This window comes from Lithobates pipiens, unplaced genomic scaffold (genome assembly GCF_037356315.1).
Source record: "Lithobates pipiens isolate NorthernLeopardFrog02 unplaced genomic scaffold, aLitPip1_a1.2 Scaffold_16, whole genome shotgun sequence".
Taxonomy (NCBI): domain Eukaryota; kingdom Metazoa; phylum Chordata; class Amphibia; order Anura; family Ranidae; genus Lithobates; species Lithobates pipiens.
This window is the reverse complement of record NW_027507748.1, coordinates 442,029,575-442,052,896: the sequence shown is the minus strand read 5'-3', so window position 1 is coordinate 442,052,896 and position 23,322 is coordinate 442,029,575. Positions and strand designations below refer to the sequence as shown.

The 23,322-nt window shown below is 43.1% G+C and overlaps 1 protein-coding gene across 2 annotated transcripts in view; it reads right to left on the bottom strand.

Moving 5' to 3' along the window:
• Positions 1 to 23,322, bottom strand: part of RASA3 (RAS p21 protein activator 3) — a 303,463-nt gene that overhangs the window by 80,358 nt on the left and 199,783 nt on the right. For both annotated transcript variants that reach the window (XM_077482700.1, XM_077482701.1), the window contains exons 7-10: positions 22,580 to 22,652; positions 19,425 to 19,501; positions 14,748 to 14,852; positions 10,087 to 10,240 (exon numbers count right to left, since the gene is read on the bottom strand). In XM_077482700.1, coding sequence (XP_077338826.1) covers positions 10,087 to 10,240; positions 14,748 to 14,852; positions 19,425 to 19,501; positions 22,580 to 22,652 — 409 coding nt within the window. The remainder of the gene's footprint in view (positions 1 to 10,086; positions 10,241 to 14,747; positions 14,853 to 19,424; positions 19,502 to 22,579; positions 22,653 to 23,322) is intronic.

Genomic DNA, 23,322 nt, shown 5'->3' with positions numbered 1-23,322 from the left:
AATCTAGGCATTCCAGGAGGTCTAGTGTTCTGGTAACACTGTGGTTCAGGAGCGCAACTGTTTTCTCTATGAGAAGCAAATCGTCTAGATACGCCATGACGGCTATACCCTGAGCTCTTAGGTTTGCCAAGAGAGGGTCTAGAATCTTTGTGAAGACTCGAGGAGCCCGAACGGCAAAGCCACAAATTGAAAATGGCGCCGCTCTACCACGAACCTTAGATACTTTTGGTGTGCGAAAAATATTGGCACATGAAGATATGCATCCTTGATATCTATTGATGCCATAAACTCTCCCCCTTGCAGGGAGGAGACCACAGCGCATATTGACTGCATTCGGAAGGACCAGATGTGTAAAAACCGGTTCAGATCCTTCAGATCCATGATAGGTCTGACACCTCCATTTGGCTTTGGAACGGTGAAGAGATTCGAGTAAAAGCCTGAACCCTGTTCTTTTGGGTCCACTTCCACTATCAACCCCTGGGATAGTAAGTGATCTAAGGCCAGGAATAGCGGCCTTTGCTTTACTGGATCCCTGGGGACCCTTGACCTTAGAAAGCGAGAAGGTGGAATCTCCTGAAACTCTAGCTTGTAGCCCAGAGATACCGAGGAGACTACCCACTTGTCCCGGATCTCTTCCCGCCAGGCTTCTGCAAACTGCAGGAGCCTTCCCCCCACTCGGCTGAGCGGGGGCGCCCCTTCACAAGGAAGCTTTGGGGCTCTGCTTGGCAGGCTTTCGCCCCCAAGTCTTTTCCTGCCCCTGGGCCCGGCCTTGAGCCTTTCCTGTAGGGGGAGGTTGGGAAGGCCGTCGCCACTGCTTAGAGCTTGATGCTCTGGGAGAGAGAGAACGCCTAAACGATGCACGTTTGCTCCTTTTGATTGGAAGGAGAGTAGATTTACCCCCTGAAATTCTTTGGGCGAACTTGTCTAATTCTTCTCCAAATAAACGTTCCCCCTTAACCACTTCCCGACCGCCGCACGACGATGTACGTCGACAGAATGGCACGGGCAGGCATATGGGCGTACATGTACGTCCCTGCCTTCCCGCGGGTCGGGGGCCCGATCGGGCCCCCCGCCCGGTGCCCGCGGCGGTCGGTATTCGTTCGGGAGCGATCCCGGACGAGGGGACGGCCATTCATTCATGGCCACCCCCTCGCGATCGCTCCCGACGAATAGAAAGTCTTCGTGACATCACTTCCTCTCCTGTAATGTAAACACAGGAGAGGAAGTGATGTAATCTCTCCTCCGTGTCGGTATTTTTCGTTCCGACACCGAGGAGAGAGGATCGGTGAGTTGCACCAACACGACACTACACAGTAGAACATGCCAGGCACACTCACACCCCCCCGATCACCCCCCCAATTACCCCTGCCCCCCAGTCACAGTGACACCAATGTCATTTTTTTTTTTTTTTGCATTGGTGTCATTTGTGACTGTAATAACTGTTAGGGCAGTTAGGGTTAGCCCCCTTTAGTTCTAATGTACCCCCCTAACCCCCCCAATAAAGGTTTAACCCCGTGATCACCCCCCGTCGCCAGTGTCACTAAGGCTGGGTTCACATTGCAGCGGTTTATGAGAACGAATGTGATTCGCACCGCACTGCAGTGCAAATCACATCCGATCTCTGTGCGGTTCGAGTTCAGCCATTCGCCGCACCCGCCGCAAATTCGCACGGACCCTTTTTTTGGTCCGCAGCAGAATCGGATCGCATGGGTGTTCACACCATGCGATCCGAGTTTGCAGATCGCACTGCGATATGCGAACTGATCTGGGGGTGTCATTAACATTTCACTGACACTCCCAGCAGTTCGCATAGGGCAGTGTGAACTGCCGCCGGGAGGCATGCGATGCGGGAACCCGCCGCGGATTCGTGGCGTTCCCGCATCACTCCAGTGTGAACCCAGCCTAATAAGCGATCGTTTTTCTGATCGCTGTATTAGTGTCACAGGTGACGCTAGTTAGGCAGGTAGGTATTTAGGTTCGCCGCAGCTTTTTATAGCGCCAGGGACCCCCATATACTACCGCATAAAGCCCCCTGATTGCCCCCTAGTTAACCCTTTCACCAGTGATCACCATATAACTGTTACAGGTGACGCTGGTTGGTTAGTTATTTTTTTATAGTTTCAGGGCACCCGCCATTTATTACCTAATAAAGGTTTAACCCCCTGATCACCCAGCGGGTGTCATTTGTGACTGTAATAACTGTTAGGGCAGTTAGGGTTAGCCCCCTTTAGTTCTAAGGTACCCCCCTAACCCCCCCAATAAAGGTTTAACCCCGTGATCACCCCCCCGTCGCCAGTGTCACTAAGGCTGGGTTCACATTGCAGCGGTTTATGAGAACGGATGTGATTCGCACCGTACTGCAGTGCAAATCACATCCGATCTCTGTGCGATTCGAGTTCAGCCATACAGATAGTATGGCTGAATTCGTGTCGCACCCGCCGCAAACTCGCACGGGACCCTTTTTTTGGTCCGCAGCAGAATCTGATCGCATGGGTGTTCACACCATGCGATCCGAGTTTGCAGATCGCACTGCGATATGCGAACTGATCTGGGGGTGTCATTAACATTTCACTGACCCTCCCAGCAGTTCGCATAGGGCAGTGTGAACTGCCGCCGGGAGGCATGTGATGCGGGAACCCGCTGCGCATTCGTGGCGTTCCCACATCGCTCCAGTGTGAACCCAGCCTAATAAGCGATCATTTTTCTGATCGCTGTATTAGTGTCACAGGTGACGCTAGTTAGGCAGGTAGGTATTTAGGTTCGCCGCAGCTTTTTATAGCGCCAGGGACCCCCATATACTACCGCATAAAGCCCCCTGATTGCCCCCTAGTTAACCCTTTCACCAGTGATCACCATATAACTGTTACAGGTGACGCTGGTTGGTTAGTTATTTTTTTATAGTTTCAGGGTACCCGCCATTTATTACCTAGTCTCACTAGTGTACCCCTAAATTTAGGGGTGTCTACTTTCCAAAATGGGGTCATTTGGGGGGGTTTGTGCCATCTTGGCATTTTATGGCCTTCAAAACTGTAACGCCCTTAGAAAGCCTGAAGGCGGTGCTTGGTTTTCGGGGCCCCGTACGCGGCTAGGCTCCCAAAAAGTCCCACATATGTGGTATCCCCGTACTCAGGAGAAGCAGCAGAATTTATTTTGGGGTGTCATTTCACATATGCCCATGGCATGCGTGAGCAATATATCATTTAGTGACAACTTTGTGGAAAAAAAAAAAAAAAAAAAATTAAAGTTTGTAATTTTTCCGCAACTTGTGGCAAAATATAAAATATTCCATGGACTCAACATGCCTCTCAGCAAATAGCTTGGGGTGTCTACTTTCTAAAATGGGGTCATTTGTGGGGGTTTTGTGCCATCTTGGCATTTTATGGCCTTAAAAACTGTAATAGGTAGTGAGGAGTGAAGTCAAATATTTACGCCCTTAGAAAACCTGAAGGCGGTTCTTGGTTTTCGGGGCCCCGTACGCGGCTAGGCTCCCAAAAAATCCCACACATGTGGTATCCCCGTACTCAGGAGAAGCAGCAGAATTTATTTTGGGGTGTCATTTCACATATGCCCATAGCATGTGTGAGCAATATATCATTTAGTGACAACTTTGTGAAAAAAAAAATAAAAAAAAATTAAAGTTTGTAATTTTTCCGCAACTTGTGGCAAAATATAAAATATTCCATGGACTCAACATGCCTCTCAGCAAATAGCTTGGGGTGTCTACTTTCTAAAATGGGGTCATTTGTGGGGGTTTTGTGCCATCTTGGCATTTTATGGCCTTAAAAACTGTAAAAGGTAGTGAGAAGTGAAATCAAAAATTTACGCCCTTAGAAAGCCTGAAGGCGGTGCTTGGTTTTCGGGGCCCCGTACGCGGCTAGGCTCCCAAAAAGTCCCACATATGTGGTATCCCCGTACTCAGGAGAAGCAGCAGAATTTATTTTGGGGTGTCATTTCACATATGCCCATGGCATGCGTGAGCAATATATCATTTAGTGACAACTTTGTGTAAAAAAAAAAAAAATTTTTTTTTGTCATTATTCAATCGCTTGAGGGAAAAAAATAAAATATTCAATGGGCTCAACATGCCACTTATCAATTTCCTTAGGGGGTCTACTTTCCAAATTGGGGTCATTTGGGGGGGTTTTGTACTGCCCTGCCATTTTAGCACCTCAAGAAATGAGATAGGCAGTCGTAAACTAAAAGCTGCGTAAATTCCAGAAAACGTACCTTAGTTTGTAGATGTGACAACTTTTGCGCAAACCAATAAATATACAATTATTGACTTTTTTTTTTTACCAAAGACATGTGGCTGAATACATTTTGGCCTAAATGTATGACTAAAATTGAGTTTATTGGATTTTTCTAATAACAAAAAGTAGAAAATATAATTTTTTTTCAAAATTTGCGGTCTTTTTACGTTTATATCGCAAAAAATAAAAATCGCAGAGGCAATCAAATACCATCAAAAGAAAGCTCTACTTGTGGGAAGAAAAGGACGCAAATTTTGTTTGGGTACAACATTGCATGACCGCGCAATTACCAGTTAAAGCAGCGCAGTGCCAAATTGTAAAAAGACCTCTGGTCATTTACCAGCAAAATGGTCCGGTCTGAAAGTGGTTAAACGGGAACCCAATCAAATGCTTCTTGCATGATAGCTCAGCTGCCCAATTTTTTAGCCATAGGGCCCTTCGCATGTGTACCAAAAGGAGAGACAAACGAGATGCTTGTTGGACAGAATCCAATATCGCATCAATCATAAAACGCAGAATTTGAGGTATTTCTGCATAGTTCTCCACTTCCTCACTGGGAAGGAGGCCAAGCATCTGCTTAACTTGTTCCTTGAGGAACTGACACAACCCCACGGCTGCGACTGTAGGTTGCACTACTGCGCCAGTCATGGAAAAGGAGGCTTTCAATAAGGTTTCCAGCTTATTATCAGTTGGATCTTTAAATACCTGAGCATTATCCAAAGGACAGGTCAGGTTTCTATTCACGCAAGAAACAGCCGCATCGACAGATGGGCCCCCCATTAAGGGATGAATCGGAAAGGAAAAGGCAGTCTGTGGGATTTTCCTGATTCCCAGGGAAGAAACAGAGGACGTAGCGACCTCAGCAGCAGGCATTCTGAATGTGGTATGCACCAATTCAGTATAATATTGCACCTGTTTTCTGAGCGCCTGGGAGGAGGGGACTCTCTCCTCTTCCTCTGATTCATCCGACTGCTCATGATCCCTGTCCCAAGATAGGGATCTCTCCTCATTGTCAGAAGTGTCATCTGAAAGAGGAATCTCAGCAGAGGGAGGGGATCTACCCCTTTTCCTGCTATCTTTCAGGGAAGCTGAAATAAAATTTATGATTCTCCCTTCAAAACCCTCCAATGTAGCCCTAAGGGAGTCCTCAGTGACATATACCGGGGCTGAGACATTAGGAGAGGCTGCAAAACCTGACAGGGGCACTGACTCATCTTGTGAGGCTGGCTCCAGTCTTGCAGGGGGGGATGGTAACCTACAGGCATTTTTAAAACCCCTAGACCTAGGCGGTGATTTACCAGTGCCTTTGTTACCTCCCCTGAGACCCTCTTACGAGGAGACATAGTCCTAAGCTACAAAGCAGAGATACTAGTACAAAGTGCAATCACTGTTGTGCTCAAAGTCTCACAATAAATATATATGCTTAAACTGCACAACCTGATGCTAAGTAGGTGTCTTAGGTTTGCCTGGATCCAATCCCTTGGGATGCTTACTGCCCACAGCTCCTGTGTCTCCACTTACAGCCCCCTGGCGCTCTGGGCTGTTTTTAAAATTGCCGCCTGGCGCCTGCGCAGTACAGCGCCGTGCACACCAACGTGCACGGCTCGCAACCACACTCCCCCCTCCATTAGCACGGGAGCGCGCTTAGCGCGTGTGCACGAGGACCACCGGATGTCCAGGGGGTAAGGGGACCTCCATCGGAGCTGCGCGGGACCCCCAGACTATGTGGGACCCCTGTATTACCTTTATTGTGGCAGGGATTGCAGTGGAGATGTGAGTCATCTGGGAGAACCAGGCTTCACTGAGCGTGTGTATCTGAAAGGCATGTAAGTATGCATCAGGCTGCTCTTACTCCCTCTAGTGGTAGAAACCAGGTAAGACATACAACTACTCAATGAAGAAATCCATAATATACATTTATATAGGATTAACTTCCCTTACCTGTCCTCGCCGCAGGAATTGCTGAAAACAGACAGATTCCAGCCTTCACCCATCATGGCGGGTAGAGTTGTGCCAACCTTCAGGTTTTTTTGGGGTTCCTTCGCAGAAGAACCTCCTACCTGGACCTTGTAAAAGACTCTGCCAGAAACTTTCATGCCACTATGTAAATAGTACACCAAGTCTGGTTTTCCCAGAGCCCAGTCTTCCAATAGGAGAGGACTTACAGACAAAACCTTGTTTCTTCGGATGACGAGGCCCGGGTACCATACCATCTTGGGAGTCAAAATATCGGCCCGAGATATGGATCCGGTTTGTTGTAGCCCTTAGGTCCCCACAGGGACCTGCACAGAGCTTTCTTCAGAGCACATGTTTTACGTGACCAACCACCATAGACACTGGCGAAAAAACGGAGGTGCCTCCCATATGGGAGGGGTTATATAGGGGAGGAATTCTCCTTAATTGGAGGTTAACCAGTGTCCAATCACCAGAGGTGCCTATATAACCCACTATGTAATGAAGCTCCTGTGTCCCGTGATGTATGATCAAGAAAAGGAAATTAACTCCAGAGATAAAACGATAATTCTCCCACTCAACAAGTCTGGTCTGGCTACACCTGGAGTATGCCATCCAGTTCTGGGCACCAGTCCTCAGGAGGGATGTGCTGGAACTGGAGAGAGTCCAGAGAAGGGAAACAAAGCTAATAAAGGGGCTGCAGGACCTTAGTTTTGAGGAAAAGTTATGAGCACTGAACTTATTCTCTCTGGAGAAGAGACACTTGAGAGGGGATATGATTTCAATGTGCAAATACCATACTGGCGACCCCACAATATGGATACAACTTTTCCGCAAAAGGGAATTTAAAAAGACATGCGGCTAAAATTAGAAGAGAAGCTGTTTAACCTTAAACTGCATAGAGGGTTATTTACTGTAATAGTGGTAAGGATGTGGAATTCTCTTCCACAGGCAGTGGTTTCAGCGGGGAGGATTGATAATTGAAAAAAACTGCTAGACAGGCACCTGAACAACCACAACATATATACAATGTAATACTAACATATAATCACACACATGGGTTGGACTTGATGGGCTTGTGTCTTTTTTTAACCTCACCTACTATGTAACTATGTAACACTGGATAAAAACAGGGGGCTTCCTCTTTTTTACTTTTAATAGGAAGGCTGGTGTGTTTTCAACACATGAACACATAACTGTGTGTTTTTCTGCTCATCACAAAATTCAATCAGTTTACAAACCACAAGAGTCACCTTTCAACGGATGTACGGTCAGAACAAGACAACCAACACCCTATTTCTTGCACATATTTGTGCAACACAGGGATTTAAGCAGTAAAACTGAAAGAGTACACCAAGGTAAACCATTGTTCAGCTGTTCTGAGAAAAATGTTTAGACAAATATTTCAGAACATATTTTATTTATACATATACTGTAAATGTAAAAAGTCCATTTACTCAATTGAGAAATGTAGTATGTACAGTCTTTACTGTATACATGGAAACAACTGTAGGAAGAGGAAAAATTGGTCTGTGCTTAGTGCTACCTCCATAATGGCCACTGGCTGATGATGGTCAAAGGCACAGTCACTGCACACTTCCAGCACAGATGATGATGACTATGGTTCTCCCTCACTAATGCAGAGGCTGCCAGCAGACACAGAGCACAGTCCAGGCAAGCTGACACAAAGCACAGTCTAGGGGATGTCTTTTTTGTGATTTTATTGTGGAATAACCTGAATGGGGGTGAAGGGTAGTATGGGATACTCCAGAACCACTGACAGACACAAGAGGACACTTTTCTCTATGTTGCATACTTTAGGGACAGCTCTTCTTGTGGGAGACTAATAGAGGCCAGAGGTATTTACTTCTCAAGAGTGAAATTACTTGACCTGCTTTCATGGACAGTCCTCTCATGAGAAAATAGAGTAGACTTATGTATGAGGATTTTATGGTGTCAAAACACAATCTTTTTAAAAAAAAAAAGTATAATTTTATTTCATACAGTTTAAAAATATATATATATATATATATATATATATGCAGCAAAACATTACGATTGGTTGTTTCTTCTGCATAGGCTACACTGTTATTTCCACTACATGTTTCACCAACAATGGCTTCTTCTGGAGGAGTATTGCCAAATTCTTTTTTCTTTTTTAAAAGATTGTGTTTTGGCACCATAAAAACTCCAATATACTATGACTGGAATGAAATAATATACCTTAAGGGATGTGGTGTAGAGAAAGGTCTTAGAACCTGAGAGCTACCTCATTCAGAAAACATTTAAAGACAAATTTATGTATGAGGAACTACTTAGCTCAGCATCTTTCCACAAACTAGAGGGGACTGGTCGTTATGTACCTCTCAGGAGAGGAACTATGAGACCCAGCAATCCCAATAGTACACAGTCACCATGATCTTGCAATAAAGCAGTACTCTCAAGGCCAGGGGAGCAGCTGTGCCCATTCAGCTTTCTGGCCTTAAGAGTTTAACTGGGAAATGATCATGTGTCTGCAGGTATGTCCTAACTCACGACAATCTGTGGCTCATTAAAGACAATCAATTTCTAAGTTAGGATTTTAATAGCCAAAACCTATTGCTTTATACCCAAGACCAGCGGACATTAGGGGTGCTCTAGTGTAGAAAATGAGTGTAAAAAAATCTATTTGAACTTCTCAAGTTTTAATAATATAGAAGAGTGTTTTAAAATTAAGATTTTCAAGTTGTTTAGGCCTCATTCACACAAGGTGGATCTGCTCAACTGACTCTGCCAGCTCAGCAGGAGATCTCTCTGTTGATCTCCACTGATGACAGGTCCGTCTCTGCTCACTGAACAGGGAGAGGCCTGTCAGAGAGCCGCTGATTCCTATGGAGGGATCGGACAAAAACGGACAGCATATCCGTTTTCATCATATCTCATCCAAAATGATCCACCAAGATGGATGTGAATGTATCGCCATACTAGTGAACGTAACTTATTTATTAGTCTGGTGGCACGCTAAAAACAACTTAGAACTTCTTGTTATATCTTGATGACAACCACTGCCTTATTTCATATACTGATGTCACAAGGACAGAATAGGAGGTGAAATATTTCCAATGGGCTAATAGATAGCAGACAAAGAAGACTGCTGCTGCTGCTTGGGAAAACGACATTTATACACCCCTTCCGGGAAACCAGGTATAATTCCACAACTATATTGGTTTGAAGTAACGAACCATACAAGAAAAAGGAGTCCACATGTGTAGTAGAGGAAACAGGAATTCTACTCAATGAAGCACATACAGCAGTGAAAACACTTAGTCTTTTGAGTTAGTGTAGAACTAACTGCGCCAACGTGTGTTCACTGTTGTCTGTGCTTATTTGAGTAAACTTTCCTTAACCTTTACTATATTCATCAACTCAGTTTTTTTGTAACTTTGGAATTTTTGGCTTGAGTGGCAGCGACACATAAATTTGGAGCACCACTGGTAGGGAAAAAAAGCAACAAAAAAACAAGGTATGCTAGAATGTTTTTCATTTCTGTGAAGAATGTAAAGGCAAATCCACGTGGCAGCGCACTACCAGAGAAAGATGGGGAGCTCATTAGGCAAAAAGTAGAGACATTAGGAAAAAAAAAAAAAATATATATATATATATATATATATATATAAAAATAAAAAAAAGTTATTAATATAGGCTCCTCGCAGTTCCCTCTATTCATAAAATACTATAAATTGAGACCTTCCCATGTAAACCAGCAAGTTACAACCCAACTCTACCTCTACTACAATCCCTAATTCTAATCTATATTGCAGGATTAATTGTAAACATTCCTGGTATGTTTGTTTTATCATTTATGCATGCCATATTGTTTGTTTTTACTTCTAATCTGTCTTACCTCAACATCTCCAGATTTTAACAAAAGGTCTCGGAGGGGGTTGTAGTATTCGCTAGCAAACACATGATCTTCTGTGTAAACCACATTTAACCTTAACGACCCCAGTTCCTCTGGTTTTCCTGATTTGCCATTGTCTCTTGGTTGAAGCAGGTACCTGGTTTATATAAAATAAAAAGGGAATGTTTTTTTTTAATCTGCAAGTGATGAATAATGAAGTTACTTCTGTAATAAGATAATATTTATAGGACAATCAGTTTATTCCAACAAACACCATACAGCATTAATAAATGCTAATTATACAGCAAGACTACATCCCAAAATAAGGTTCTGATTCCTGAAATAACATCCATGGATAGAATCATAGACAGAGTTAAATATGACACATTTCAATGGAGTTTGATATATGTCTGTCCGTAATTTATCTTCAGCATCTGTACTGAGTGACGCATACTGGCTACACCCAATAACAATTTCTGACGACAAAGAATTACATAATCTGTAAATAGGAAACCAGTACAAATCTCCGTCACTGCCTGATCTATATTTAGGGATCAGCTTGCTCTACTGTAGTACGTTTAATTAGAGAATTACATGGTGCCCTGTTCTAAGAAAACTGGAATGTTGGCGTCTCACATTGAGGTGTCCTTTACAAATGGTATATAGTGTGAGTACAAGCAGTAACATGTGCAAGACATTTGAATCAATGAAAAATATCAAGTTATTAGAGATACTAAGCATGCCCAGGAGCTAAGGCACATAACTAGTGGAAGGTTTTATTAAAAATGATAGAACGAATCGTCACCTGGGTGTACTGTGTACTGTTTCCACTCCAACAGCTCCTGACATGTCTACACGCTGCTAAACGAACACTCAACCGAATTTCCTATTGTCCTTTAACGGCATGCCAAAAATAAAGTAAGGTAAAGAGCAGCTATTGTATCATTTATTACTATTAAAGCTGCTTCAAAATATTCCAAATTGTATAAAATAATAAGCAAAAGATAATGGGACGCTCATAATAAGTCCAAAACAGCTTCTGCATTCAATGAAAGAGCTGCCTAATGGAAAATAGTAGAGATACAGCTAGTGCAAAAATAAGATTGCACATACACAGAAAAATCAATGCTTACTTCCTATGTCATTAGGAGTCCTTTCACACCCGTGCACATTCAAAAAAACAAACAAATGGACAAAGTGCCATGTTGTTTTTTTTTTATTCTTACTGAAAATACTTATTAAATTGTACTCAGCAGAATAAATAAACAAAAAAATAGTTTATCAAAGTCATAATCAGGTCAAAACAGGCACGATCAGGGCGGATTCATAAATTCTTTGCACGTAGCTCCAAACACTGTCTGCAGTCAATATTGTATAGTATTGTGAAGATATGTGTAAAGGATTTATGAATCTGGCCATTCCATATGTGATTTATTATTTTATTCTTGGACCTTTTCATAAGTATTTTCATTAAACAAAGGAATTGGACAAGGTAGTCATATCAGGGTCCCCAGAGAGCCTTCCCCTTGCATCAGGGTTCCCAAAGAGCCCCCTTACATCAGGGCCCCCAGAGAGCCTCCCCCTTACATCAAGGTTCCCAAAGAGCCCCCTTACATCAAGATCCCCAGAGAGCCCCCCCTTATATGAGGGTCCCCAGAGAGTCCCCATTTACATCTGGGTCCCCAGAGAGCCCCCCTTGCATCAGAGTCCCCAGAGAGCCCCCTTACATCAGGGCCCCAGAGAGCCTCCCCCTTACAATCCAGGTCCCCAGAGAGCCCCCTTACATCAGGGTCCCCAGAGATCCTCAGCCTTACATCAGGGCCCTCAGAGAGCCCCCACTTACATCAGGGTCCCGAGAGAGCCTCCCACTTGCATCAGGATCCCCAGAGAGCCCTTCCTTACATCAGGGTCCTCAGAGAGCCCCCCTTACACCAGAATCCCCAGAGCATTCCCCTTGCATCAGGGTCCCCAGAGAGCCCCCCGATCATCAGGGTCCCCAGAGAGCCCCAACTTACTTAGGGGTCCCTAGAGAGCCCCTCCTTACATCATAGTCTCCAGAGAGCATCTCCCTTGCATCAGGGTCTCCAGAGAGCCCCCCACTTACATCAGGGTCCCCAGAGAGCCCCCCCTTACATCTGGGTCCCGAGAGCCTCCCCTTACATCATGATCCCCAGAGAGCCCCCCTTCCATCAGGGTACTCAGAGAGCCTTCCCCTTGCAGCAAGGTCCCCAGAGAGTGGCCGGACAGTGAGAGATGATGTAATCTCTCTGTTGCCCATGGCTGCACAGTGAGGGTGGAACAGAGGTGATGCTGGACGAGTGGTGAGAGATGATGTAATTTATCTACTCTCTCGCCCGCCTGGCTCTTCCATGCTGCCTGCCCGCTCTCCCATGCTTCCCGCCACACTTGCGGCCTGGCTGCAGAGAGGCCACAGCCCGGTAGTGTGCCGCGGCCCTGTGGTTGGGGACGCATGCAGCTACTCTGGGCTATGGGCCCCAGATTCAGGGCAATAGCCCCAAAAGCCACCCCATAGCGACGTCACTGACTCCTTGTATGTGGTGTGAGCTCCCTATTCGCAGATAACTGATCTATTGCGGCCCTGCATGAAAACCCTAGCAGTTGCTGCTGGCGCCATGGAAATCGGTTTCGAACCCTTTGCTCATGCACTAAAGAGACCCTTATGCCAGACAACTGAATTTCAACCACAATCTTCCTACATGATTATATGTGCATCTAATGTATTTTATTGATCTAATATAGCTGTAAAAGTCTCCCTTGTATACAAATCCAAAAGCCCTGAGACTGCTGTTGAGTGCCACCATCTTGGATGCGATTTCTGCAGACTCAGAGCTGTTACTTAAAGTGGAACTAAAGTAAGAGATACTCACCTCTCCAACAGTCCCTCCTGTTCATCCCACATCTTCTCCTGTGTGACGGTTTTCAGGTGAGGGGAGAGGTGAAAGTGATGGGTCACTACAGAGAGTATTTAGAATCTTCCATAAGAAGAGAGGGTTATGAAGTACAAGGAGGCAGGGGGCACCTAGCATTTCCAGAAAGAAGTCAGCAATTACAGCCTTCTTTCACATTTTGTTCAACACACATTATAAAAAATGAAGGAAGAACCATGTCTTCATGCAGTAAAATACATATATGTAAATACATCCCAAGGGCTCACTCATGGTGGCGGGTGTATAGGGGTCACAGAAGTCGCCATGGCGACCGGGTCCCATGCTACAGGAAGTCCTTGAGGGCCCCCTGTATCTTTCGATAGGAGGAGTGGCAAGGGCGGCTGAGACCAAGCTCCCTGATCCTTAGCCGAACTGTAAATATGCACTGTGGGTAGTATACCTAAAATGAAAGCACAGGGTGCTGTGCTCTTTGTCTCCTCCTACAGTGCAGTACCCGGCAGCAAGAGCTAAGGTAATGCACTGCCGGTTTTTAAAAGGGAATCTGTATGTATGTATGTATGTGTGTTTATATGTGTGTGTTTGTGTGTGTGTGCGTGTGTGTTTGCGCGCATGTATGTATGTGTGTGTGTGTACATGCGTGTATGTGTGTGTATGTATGTGTGTGCATGTGTTTATATGTGTGTGCATATGTGCATTTATATATGTGTGTGTTTATATATGTGTGTATGTGTATATATATACAGTATATGTGTGTGTATTATGTGTGTGGTTGTGTGCGTACATATGTGTTTACATCTATGTATGCACATTTTATGTATGTGCTTTTAATCCTGGCCCCCTATGTGTGTACAATCAAAACTGATTTTTTTTTCTTGCTTGTTCGTAGTACCAGCAAAAAAATGCTGTTCCTCTGAAATGCAATTCATGCTCAGATTTCTTTTCAGAGGCATTTGACAGCCGGTAAAGTGGCAATATGTTGGTTCCTGAACGCCTGTTTTAACCCCTTAAATGCATCATCGCTATGCCTCAACTGCGTGCAATGCACAAAGTTGCGGAGTGGTTGCAGTGCAGTCCTATTCACCTAGGGGTATACTTCAAGGGTGCCCTGACTGGAAAAAGATTGAGAAACACTGGCATAGAGGAACCGATCTCTCCATTTTCCTCCTGCAGCCACTGAATTCAGGAAAGGGCCCTGTTCAGGGGTCAGGGGGGCCCTTCATGTTTTCTTGCATCGGGGCCCTGAAGGTTCTAGTTATGCCACTGCTCACCCAGGCAGGCCATGACACTCATAGTCATGTATGAATGCCTTGTTTATGTGGCATCAGCCAGCAGGGCAGCCCATTCATATCTACTGAGATGCAGTGACTGCAGGGGCACAGATGCTTGACCAAATCTGACAGCCATGCAGGTACGGGTGAGTTGCTGTTAGATTGGGACAAGTAGCTGATTGGGACAAGGGTCTATGGGCCATGCTTTGGTCTTGATGACGTCAGCACCCTAGACTGATAGAGCATGGGGGAAAAGAAGCTGCGGTGACTGGTCTAGCTGTGGGAAGGAGCAGAGGAGGAGGTAAGTACATTTTATTTTCTGTTCACTTAGAACAAAACGAACATTGAACTCTTGCAGTGCAGGCACAGTTCCACTGTAAGAGATACATTTTTTTGTTGCCTAGAGTTGAGCTTTAAACGTATAGAAAATACAAAACAAAAAGCAATTCTGAGATACAAGCATTACATCATAAATATAATTATATACCATGCATCATAGCAGCTGGACTGTCGTAGGACCTTTAATGGAATTTTAAGTTCTCCAAGAAATTCATCTCCAAACTTTAAGTTACTTGCATTCCACAGGTCAACTCTGCAAATGATAAATTACGAAAACTTAATATCTGATATTGCCAAATTATATTTTCAGACAGGGGAAATATACATATATAAATTGTAGCAACCCACGTTAACCAATCATATTGTCCCTGTCTAGAATAAGAGCCTATGTGGATGGCCTTTGGGCTGTGTCGATGAGCTCACTTTTGACATCAGTTTGCAATGCTTTTAATACCAGACCTAAATGCATGTACTGTGAAATAATCACATCTCAAAGATCTTCATAGCAAAGACTCTAAAGCAGGTTTATTACAGGTGAGCACCAGCTGTGTTTTACGTAAGAAGGCAGGCAAGCTGCTGCCATAAAAAATACAAGGAAAAAAGGTATGAATTTAGTGTCATTTGTTGTGAATTTTTAATGATGAATGTCTCCTAAATGCTTGTAGCAACATAAGTAAATGTTTTAAAGCGTTTGGAATTTGTGAAATATTTTAGTATGCTTGATCTGGGCAAAGGTTTATTTTAAAGTTGAGTAGTAGAGACCTGAGCACTGCAAAAGTCAGCGAAGAGGTAAAGATTTCAGTTCCCCAGAGATATAACCCTCTATGTTAAGCGTTAGAGAAAGAAGACAAACTACATACCAGCTTTCAGAACTGTAAAACAAAAAAAAACAACTCTAATAAAGGGCACACATACAGTATATGAACAGTTGTTGATAATAGGGAAATCAGAGCTTATACCATGACATATAAAATACTTCAAGCACAAACTTGAAAGCACAGATGGCTGGCAAATTTCCAAACTTTGACATCACTTCTTATAGATTATGTCAGCTGTGTATAGTCAGTCAGAAGGTAATACTGTTCCAGGGTGTTTGACTAAAACTTTCGTTTCTTTATGACAATATGCACATTTGTGAAAAATCAAGCCATATGTTGCATAGATTGTTGATACCAGACAGACAGTTATTATGACTAAAAATAAAAGTTACAACATAGATGGTATATATTGTACGGTACAGAATGTTTCTTTAGGGCGTATTTTCAACTATTTCATGAAATGTAACAAAACTACCTCCCACCTAAAAATGTTCTAGTATCTTTTTATTTTTTGTGATTCCTAAAAAACAACTGTGTATGCACTTATATTAAGGGTAGGATTGTATTTTTGGCCTTTACATGTAATTAACATGCATGTCTGGCAAAGGAAGGAAAGCCACAGTCCAGTGACACATACATTGAGAAAAATAATTATTTGATCCCCTGCAGGTTTTCTAAGTTTGCCCACTTACAAAGAAATGAAGGGTCTATAATTGTTTTTATCATATGTGTATCTTAAATGATAGAGACAGAATATCAACCAAAAATCCAGAAAAAAAACACATGATACAAATGTTCTAAATTGAGTTGCAGTTCAGTGAGTAAAATAAGTATTTTATCTCTTTCTTCCATTCAAACCCACCATCATGGGCAAAACCAAAGAGCCGTCAAAGGACGTCAGGGACAAGATGGACCTGCACAAGGCTGGATTTGGCTACAAGGCCATCAGCAAGAAACTTGGTCAGAAGAAGACAACTGTTGGAGCGATTATTTGCAAATGTAAGAAATTCAAAATAACCATGCAAGATTTCTTATTATGGGATAAGGATGATCATGAAAAAAGTGAGAAATCAGCCCAGAACTACATGGGAGGAGCTTGTGAATGATCACAAGGCAGTTGGGACTACAGTCATCAAACAAACCATTGGTAGCACAATACGCCGCCATGCATTGAAATCCTGCAGCACCAGTAAGGTCCCCCTCCTCAAGGAGGAACATGTACAGGCCCGCCTGAAGTTTGGTAATGAACATCTAAATGATTCAGAGGATTGAGTGAAAGTGCCGTGTTTAGATGAGGCCAAAATTGAGCTCTTTGGCATTAACTTGACTTGCCGTTTAGAGGAAGAAAAATGCTATGACCCTAAGAACATGTCAGAAACCATGAAATCAGACCGAGACAGAAGTAAAGTTAAATCACACTTGTTTAATAATAAAAGTAAAAAAAAAAAAACGTTCAGTAACCGGAACGGATTTTTCAGCCATGCCAGGAGTCAGGGATTAAAGTAGTGGAACAGCAAGCAGGATCTGTAGCCTGAAGGGATGTCAGCAAAGCCAGTCATTAAACAGGAATGCAGGAGATAGTTTCTTGTGATGTGACTGGGGCAGCATCTCAAAGTATATCTCAACCTGGTTGAGAAACCCTCTGCATTGAACTGGATCACCCCCAATCGCTGGGGAAGTGAAGCGGAACCAGACATACCTCTTATACAAGTAATACTTGAGGCGGGTGCCTGCACAGAGACTGGCCAGCAGCCGGGACAGCCTGCAACTCAGGTTGTACCGAAGCAGCCACAGTGGGAGATTCCAGGTGAGCCATGTGACTCAGGAGCATTTGTAACACTATGGCAAACTGATCCATGTGGTGATCTTGATCATCCAATCTGGAAAAAATATTACTAACAAGTGGATTGACTGTATCTTCTGAATTCATGGCCTTCACCTACTGTCAGAAACCATGAAATCAGACCAAGATAGAAGTACAGTTAAATCACACTCGTTTAATAATAAAAGTAAAAAGAACAAACATAGTCAAAACAGAACGGATCGCCAGCAAAGCCAGGGGTCAGGGATCAAAGTAGTGGAACAGCCAGCAGGATCTGTAGCCTGAAGGAATGTCAGCAAAGCCAGTCTTTAAACAGGAACGCAGGAGATAGTTTCTTGTGATGTGACAAAGGCAAAGGCATAGCTCCTCTGGACTGGATGGCTTAAGTAGGCTGGACTGACAGGCAGGATCAACAACAGCTGGGTAACTGTGGAGAGATATGGGAGTTGGCAATTAACCGACAGCTGAGCGGCCAGCTCATAAAAGGAAGGGCTGAGCCCATCCCTGACAGAACACCATCCCTACAGTCAGGCACGGAGGTGGAAACAATATGCTTTGGGGCTGTTTCTCTGCTAAAGGTACAGGCAGGCTTTGCCACATTGAGGGGACAATGGGTGGGGCCATATATTGTAAAATCTTGCATGAGAACCTTCTTCCCTCAGCCAGAACCCTGAAGATGGGTCATGGATGGGTCTTCCAGCATGACAATGACCCAAAACATACCGCCTAGACAACAAAGGAGTTGGCCAAGAAGAAGCACATAAAGGTCATTAAGTGGCCTAGCCAGTCTCCAGACCTTAATAATATAGAAAATTTATGCAGGGAGCTGAAACTTCAAGTTGCCAAGCGACAGCCAAGAAACGTTAAGGATTTAGAGATCTGTAAAGCAGAGAGGATCAAAATCCCTCCTGAAATGTGTGCAAATCTCCTAAATATATAAAATAAACGTATTACATCTGTGCTTGCCAACAAGGGTTTCTCCACCAAGTGCAAAGTCATGTTTTGCTTGGGGATCAAATACTTATTTAATTCACTGAACTGCAACTCAATTTATAACATTTCTATCATGTGTTTTTTTCTGGATTTTTTCATTTAAAATACACCTATTATAAAAATGATAGACCTTTAATTTCTTTGCAAGTGGGCAAACTTACAAAATATGCAGGGTATCAAATAATGATTTTCCCCACTGGACTTACAATTTAACTAATGGACTGTATTTCAGAGTTAGACCCCATACACACTATTAGATTTTCTGCAGATTTTTGTATTCAGATTTACTAAAAACCATATAATATGAGGTCAAACCTTAAGAGTTTCAATATGTATGCAATCAGGCAGGCCCTTGCACTACATGGTTTTGGCAAATCTGAAGACAAAAATCTGCAGATCTAATAATAGTTTGTATGTGGTTTTAAAGTATCTAATTATATTGCTTTGAGTGTATCGGTCTATTTTGCCAATAAATAATTGACCCCAAAATGTACCTTGAACCACATAAGGTGCATCCAAGTAGTACTAAAATGTCAGTGATGTTTCTGACATAGTAAGTATATAAAGTAATGCTACTGCACTAATAGATATAACTTGGTGATAATGCAATATAGAGAACTTTTAACCTACCCACGTTCATTTAAAACACTGAGCCACCAAACTGAATGACATTATTTAGGCATAATCCACCATATTTGTGGATAAAATAAAAACGTTTTCTCATGACTTTCTAAGAATGTTTCACTGCTAAAATAATACCAACTTTGTTTTCCTTACATAATACTGAGAGTGATCAAGTGGTAGTAATGGAGGTACTTTATACCTTTACATTCTCAGCCAGTTAAATGCAGATTTTTTATTTATTTTTTATTTTTTAACACACAGTGACAGCAGAACCATCAGGTATGCTTGTAAACAGACCTCATGTGGTCACCATGAGTAGCTATCAAGCTGATCACATGACCAAGAATGACACTGGTGACAGCATGGCATCAGTGGCAGCTTAGTCTAGATTTTGAGTGTCTGGGCTCAGCCCTACAGCATAAAATAATAAAGATTTAAAGCAGTCCCATCACACGCTAATATAGAGTATATGCAATAACAAAAAAAATCATGAAATGGAATGAAATTTTAGATCTCCAAATCCGTCCCTACAAGCTGGAAAACGATTTAAGGTATGTTTGTTACATACCTAACCTCCATTTTGTCTACATCATCTTCTTCTATTTCAAAATGAGACTTCTTATTGTAACTACTTGGCTTGGTCACCTGTTAAAGAAGAACAAAATAAATAAATATAAAATTATCTAATAACAGTACATTTACAAGTATTCAATAATTTTGGTCATTGAAATCTCAACGAAAAAAAGTGGAAGCAAAAGAAACATCTACTGTACAATACACCAACATTATTCTTTGTATTAACTTAATTGTCACTGAAGTGTTATAACCCAAAGCATTCATTCACTCTAACCAGGAAGGTCCACACCCAAAGTTTTGGTAATACAACCGATCAGATATTTTTGTCCCATGCTCCACCTCCTGCTCAAACACATAAAACAATGAGTCAGAAAAGCAAACACAAATTAGGAGGAGAAGAAGATGTTGAAGTGCAAGAGCAGGTGCATTCTGAATATTTTATCGATTGATAATAAAAAAACTTCAACTAACACATCACAATACTGCAATACATCTAATATACCCAGCTGTCAGCAACCATCAATCAGATGGAGACAGAAAATGTAATAAAAATCATACCTTTTATTTTAGTGGTAAAAATGGTACAAATAGTAAACGTAGTAAAAACATAGCCAGGGTTCAAAGTGAGTAGTCAGTGCAAGCCAGTAAATCAGGAAGCCAGAGATAAGCATAGTCGGAGACAGCAAACTGTATCAGGAACCAGAAGGGATGTCAGCCAAACAAGTCTTTAACAGGAACACAGCAGAGAATTTTGAGATATGTTGACCAAGGCGAAGGCATGGGAGAATTGAACCAAGCAGTTTAAGTAGCCAGAAGGTGCTGGCTGAAGAGCAGGAAACTATCAGCAGGTGAGGCACTGTGGAACAATGAGTGCTGACAATTAACCGACAGCTGGGCACTGAGAAGGGAGGGCTGAGCCCAGCTCTGACAGTAGAAATTTAGCCCTGACAGTGGCCTAGTGTTAATTATTAGTGATGTGGCTAAAAGGATCTGTATAAATAAATGTTAAGCTACTTTGGAAAATATGTTAAACTATGACAAGTAAAGTGATAATAAAACTAAAATGAAGCTATCACAGCCTTGAAGAAGGAGCATGTATGCTCTGAACACGTGCCTGATGGCCCTGTGTCCCACGTCCAGTGATGTCACAGTCGTTGGGGAGACGACTGCCGGCTTGACTTGGAGCCTTGGAAACCCCTGCAGCTAGCGAGACAGCTGCAGCACCCCACACCATCAGCTATCTGTATTAGGACTACACAGCCCCCGCAGACCCCCCCCCCCCCCCATCCCGGTGACTAGCCTTTTTAACCCTTATCCTGTGAGTTAATTCGTATTTAACATTTTTATCTTAATACATTTAACATTAATCGTTTTAAGAAACTGCACTCATATGAGCGCCACTGTTCTCCACATTATGTATCTACAGAGCTGCTTCCTCTTCTACAGCTGGCTGCACCTCTAGAGCGCTATATACACTTTTAACCCATCAAACTTGTTCTTAACCCATTCAAGCCTGAACTGAACTTTTCCAGAGTCCAATCCACTGTGAACTACTGGATTCCATTATCATATCTACCTTCACCTATAGTTTTGTTTCCCACCCATCTGTCTCTCTCCAAGCACCACTCTACCCCCCCCCCCCTCTGTAATATGCTCTGATGTGCCCCATAATGTGCACTCCTACCCCCCCATATGCCCTGCTGTTACCTTCAATGTGCCCTCCTGTGTGCCCCTTAATGTGTCCTACTCCGTGCCCCATGTTCTGTCCTGCTGTGCTCCATAATTTGCCCAGTTCCCCCCTTACCTGTAATGTGTTCTGCTGTACCCCATAATGTGCCCTCATGCCCCCTTGTAATATGCCTTACTGCTCCCTATAATGTGCCTTCCTGTCCCATGTAATGTGCCCTGCTGCCCCCTCATGTAATGTGTCCTACTGTGCCCCATAAAGTGCCCTGCTGCCCCCCCATATAATGTGCCCTAGTGTTCCCCATAACCTGCCCTGCTTTTCCCCATAATGTGCCCTGCTGTGCCCCATAATTTTCCCTGTTCCCCCTCCCTTGTAATGTGTTCTGCTGTGCCTCATAATCTGCCCTCATGTCCTTTGTAATATGCCTTGCTGTGCCTCATAATGTGCCCTCCTGCCCCATGTAATGTTCCCTGCTGTGCCCCATAATGTGCCCTACTACCCTCCCCCCCCGTATGGTGCCCTGCTGTGCCTGGCTGCCCACTCATGTGATTTGTCCTACTGTGCCCCATAAAGTGCCCTGCTGCCCCCCCAATATAATGTGCCCTGGTGTTCCCCATAATGTGGCCTGCTTTGATGTCCCCCTGTAATGTGCACTGATGTGCCCCATAATGTGTCCTACTGCTTCCCATGTAGTGTGCCCTCCTGACCCCCTGTGCTCTGACCTGCTTACTCGTATACTTTTCCACGCTTGCCCCCCCGTGTGTACTGTGGATATTTTCTTGGTACATTTTGAAAATGTACCATAGTTGCACTTTAATGTGAGTTTATTTTTCTTTATTTTCTTAGCTTATTAAACATTTATCTTAAAAATAGTGTAGATACATTTTGTAACAAATGCATGTAATGTGGACAGTGTAATATGTAGGTGGGGCTTTGTGCAGGTGTGGCTTGAGTGTGGACAGAGACACAGGGGCCCCATGATCTTCTATTGCCCGGGAGCCCCATACGTTGTCAGTCTGCCCCTGATCAGGATACTTTCCCCTACAAGTACATGCAGTAGTACAGCAGGCACATATCAGGAATATGAAATGATGGGGTCACAAACTCTTTAGGCGCATTCTGCATTTTTTTCTGCTCTTCAGCTCCTCAGCTGAACACAGGCTTATTTTACAGGCTAAAAAAAAAATTTCAACATCTGTATAAGTGCCATTTTTTCAGCTCCATGTGCATGAGGCCTACGAATGATAGGCACTGTGGAAGGAGTATGTTAGTAGAAAATAAAAAGGTCCAGCTCAATGTAGGATTGTATGTTGCAGGTGAAAGAAAAAAGATTAGCTGCTTATGGCTGTTTAGCCATTTAGAATTTCATAGTAAGACAGTTGGCAATTCACATGTGTAAGCTTCCAAACATTTGAGGTTTTGAGATTTCATTTCATCACCCCACCCACATATATACCAACCTCAAAATAAAACACTTCATCAAACTGTGGGTTGTTAGTCTTCTTCTTGACTTTAGTTTTCTTTGACTCAGTCCTAAAATGACAAGAAAAACATCAGGGAAAAGAGACCGCAGACATATTATGCCAACACATTGTTAAAGCTTGAGCAGCAGTAACATCTATATAACACTAAGTACAAAGCAATGTATAAAAAGACATAACAATCCAGATACAGATAAACACAACATATTGGAATGGTTTACAAAACTCTTCTATTTTCCTAAGCTTTGTTTAACATGTGAACCAAAATGAACCTATAGCAGCCCTTGGAAAGTAAAGAAAAAGGCTGTTAGGTATAGAACAAACTATCATGGCATGGGGGTGCTCTGTAGGCTTACCTGGAAGATACTCTTGAAATGGAAGCAATCCTAACATTGCCATTGGAGCTTACCCCTATGTAGGTCTGCTACGAAAAGGTTTCTTTTGGCTTAATTCTAGTCAAAAGGAAGATTCTTACAATCAGCAGAGAATAAAACAAGGAATTGGACAGTGCTGCCAAGCTCAACTTTAATTTGTACACATGCAGTACCCTGTAAGTATCATGGAGGGAACAAATCTAGTATGAACAGGGAGATTAAGTAAATCAGAAAACATCTGCCCTTCTACTCTGTTCATATTTTATATGCATGTTTAAACGTGAACTACCTTTAAAGTGAGGCTCAACCTGCACTGCAAGGGTTACATACTTGTTTTTGCCTAGGGTA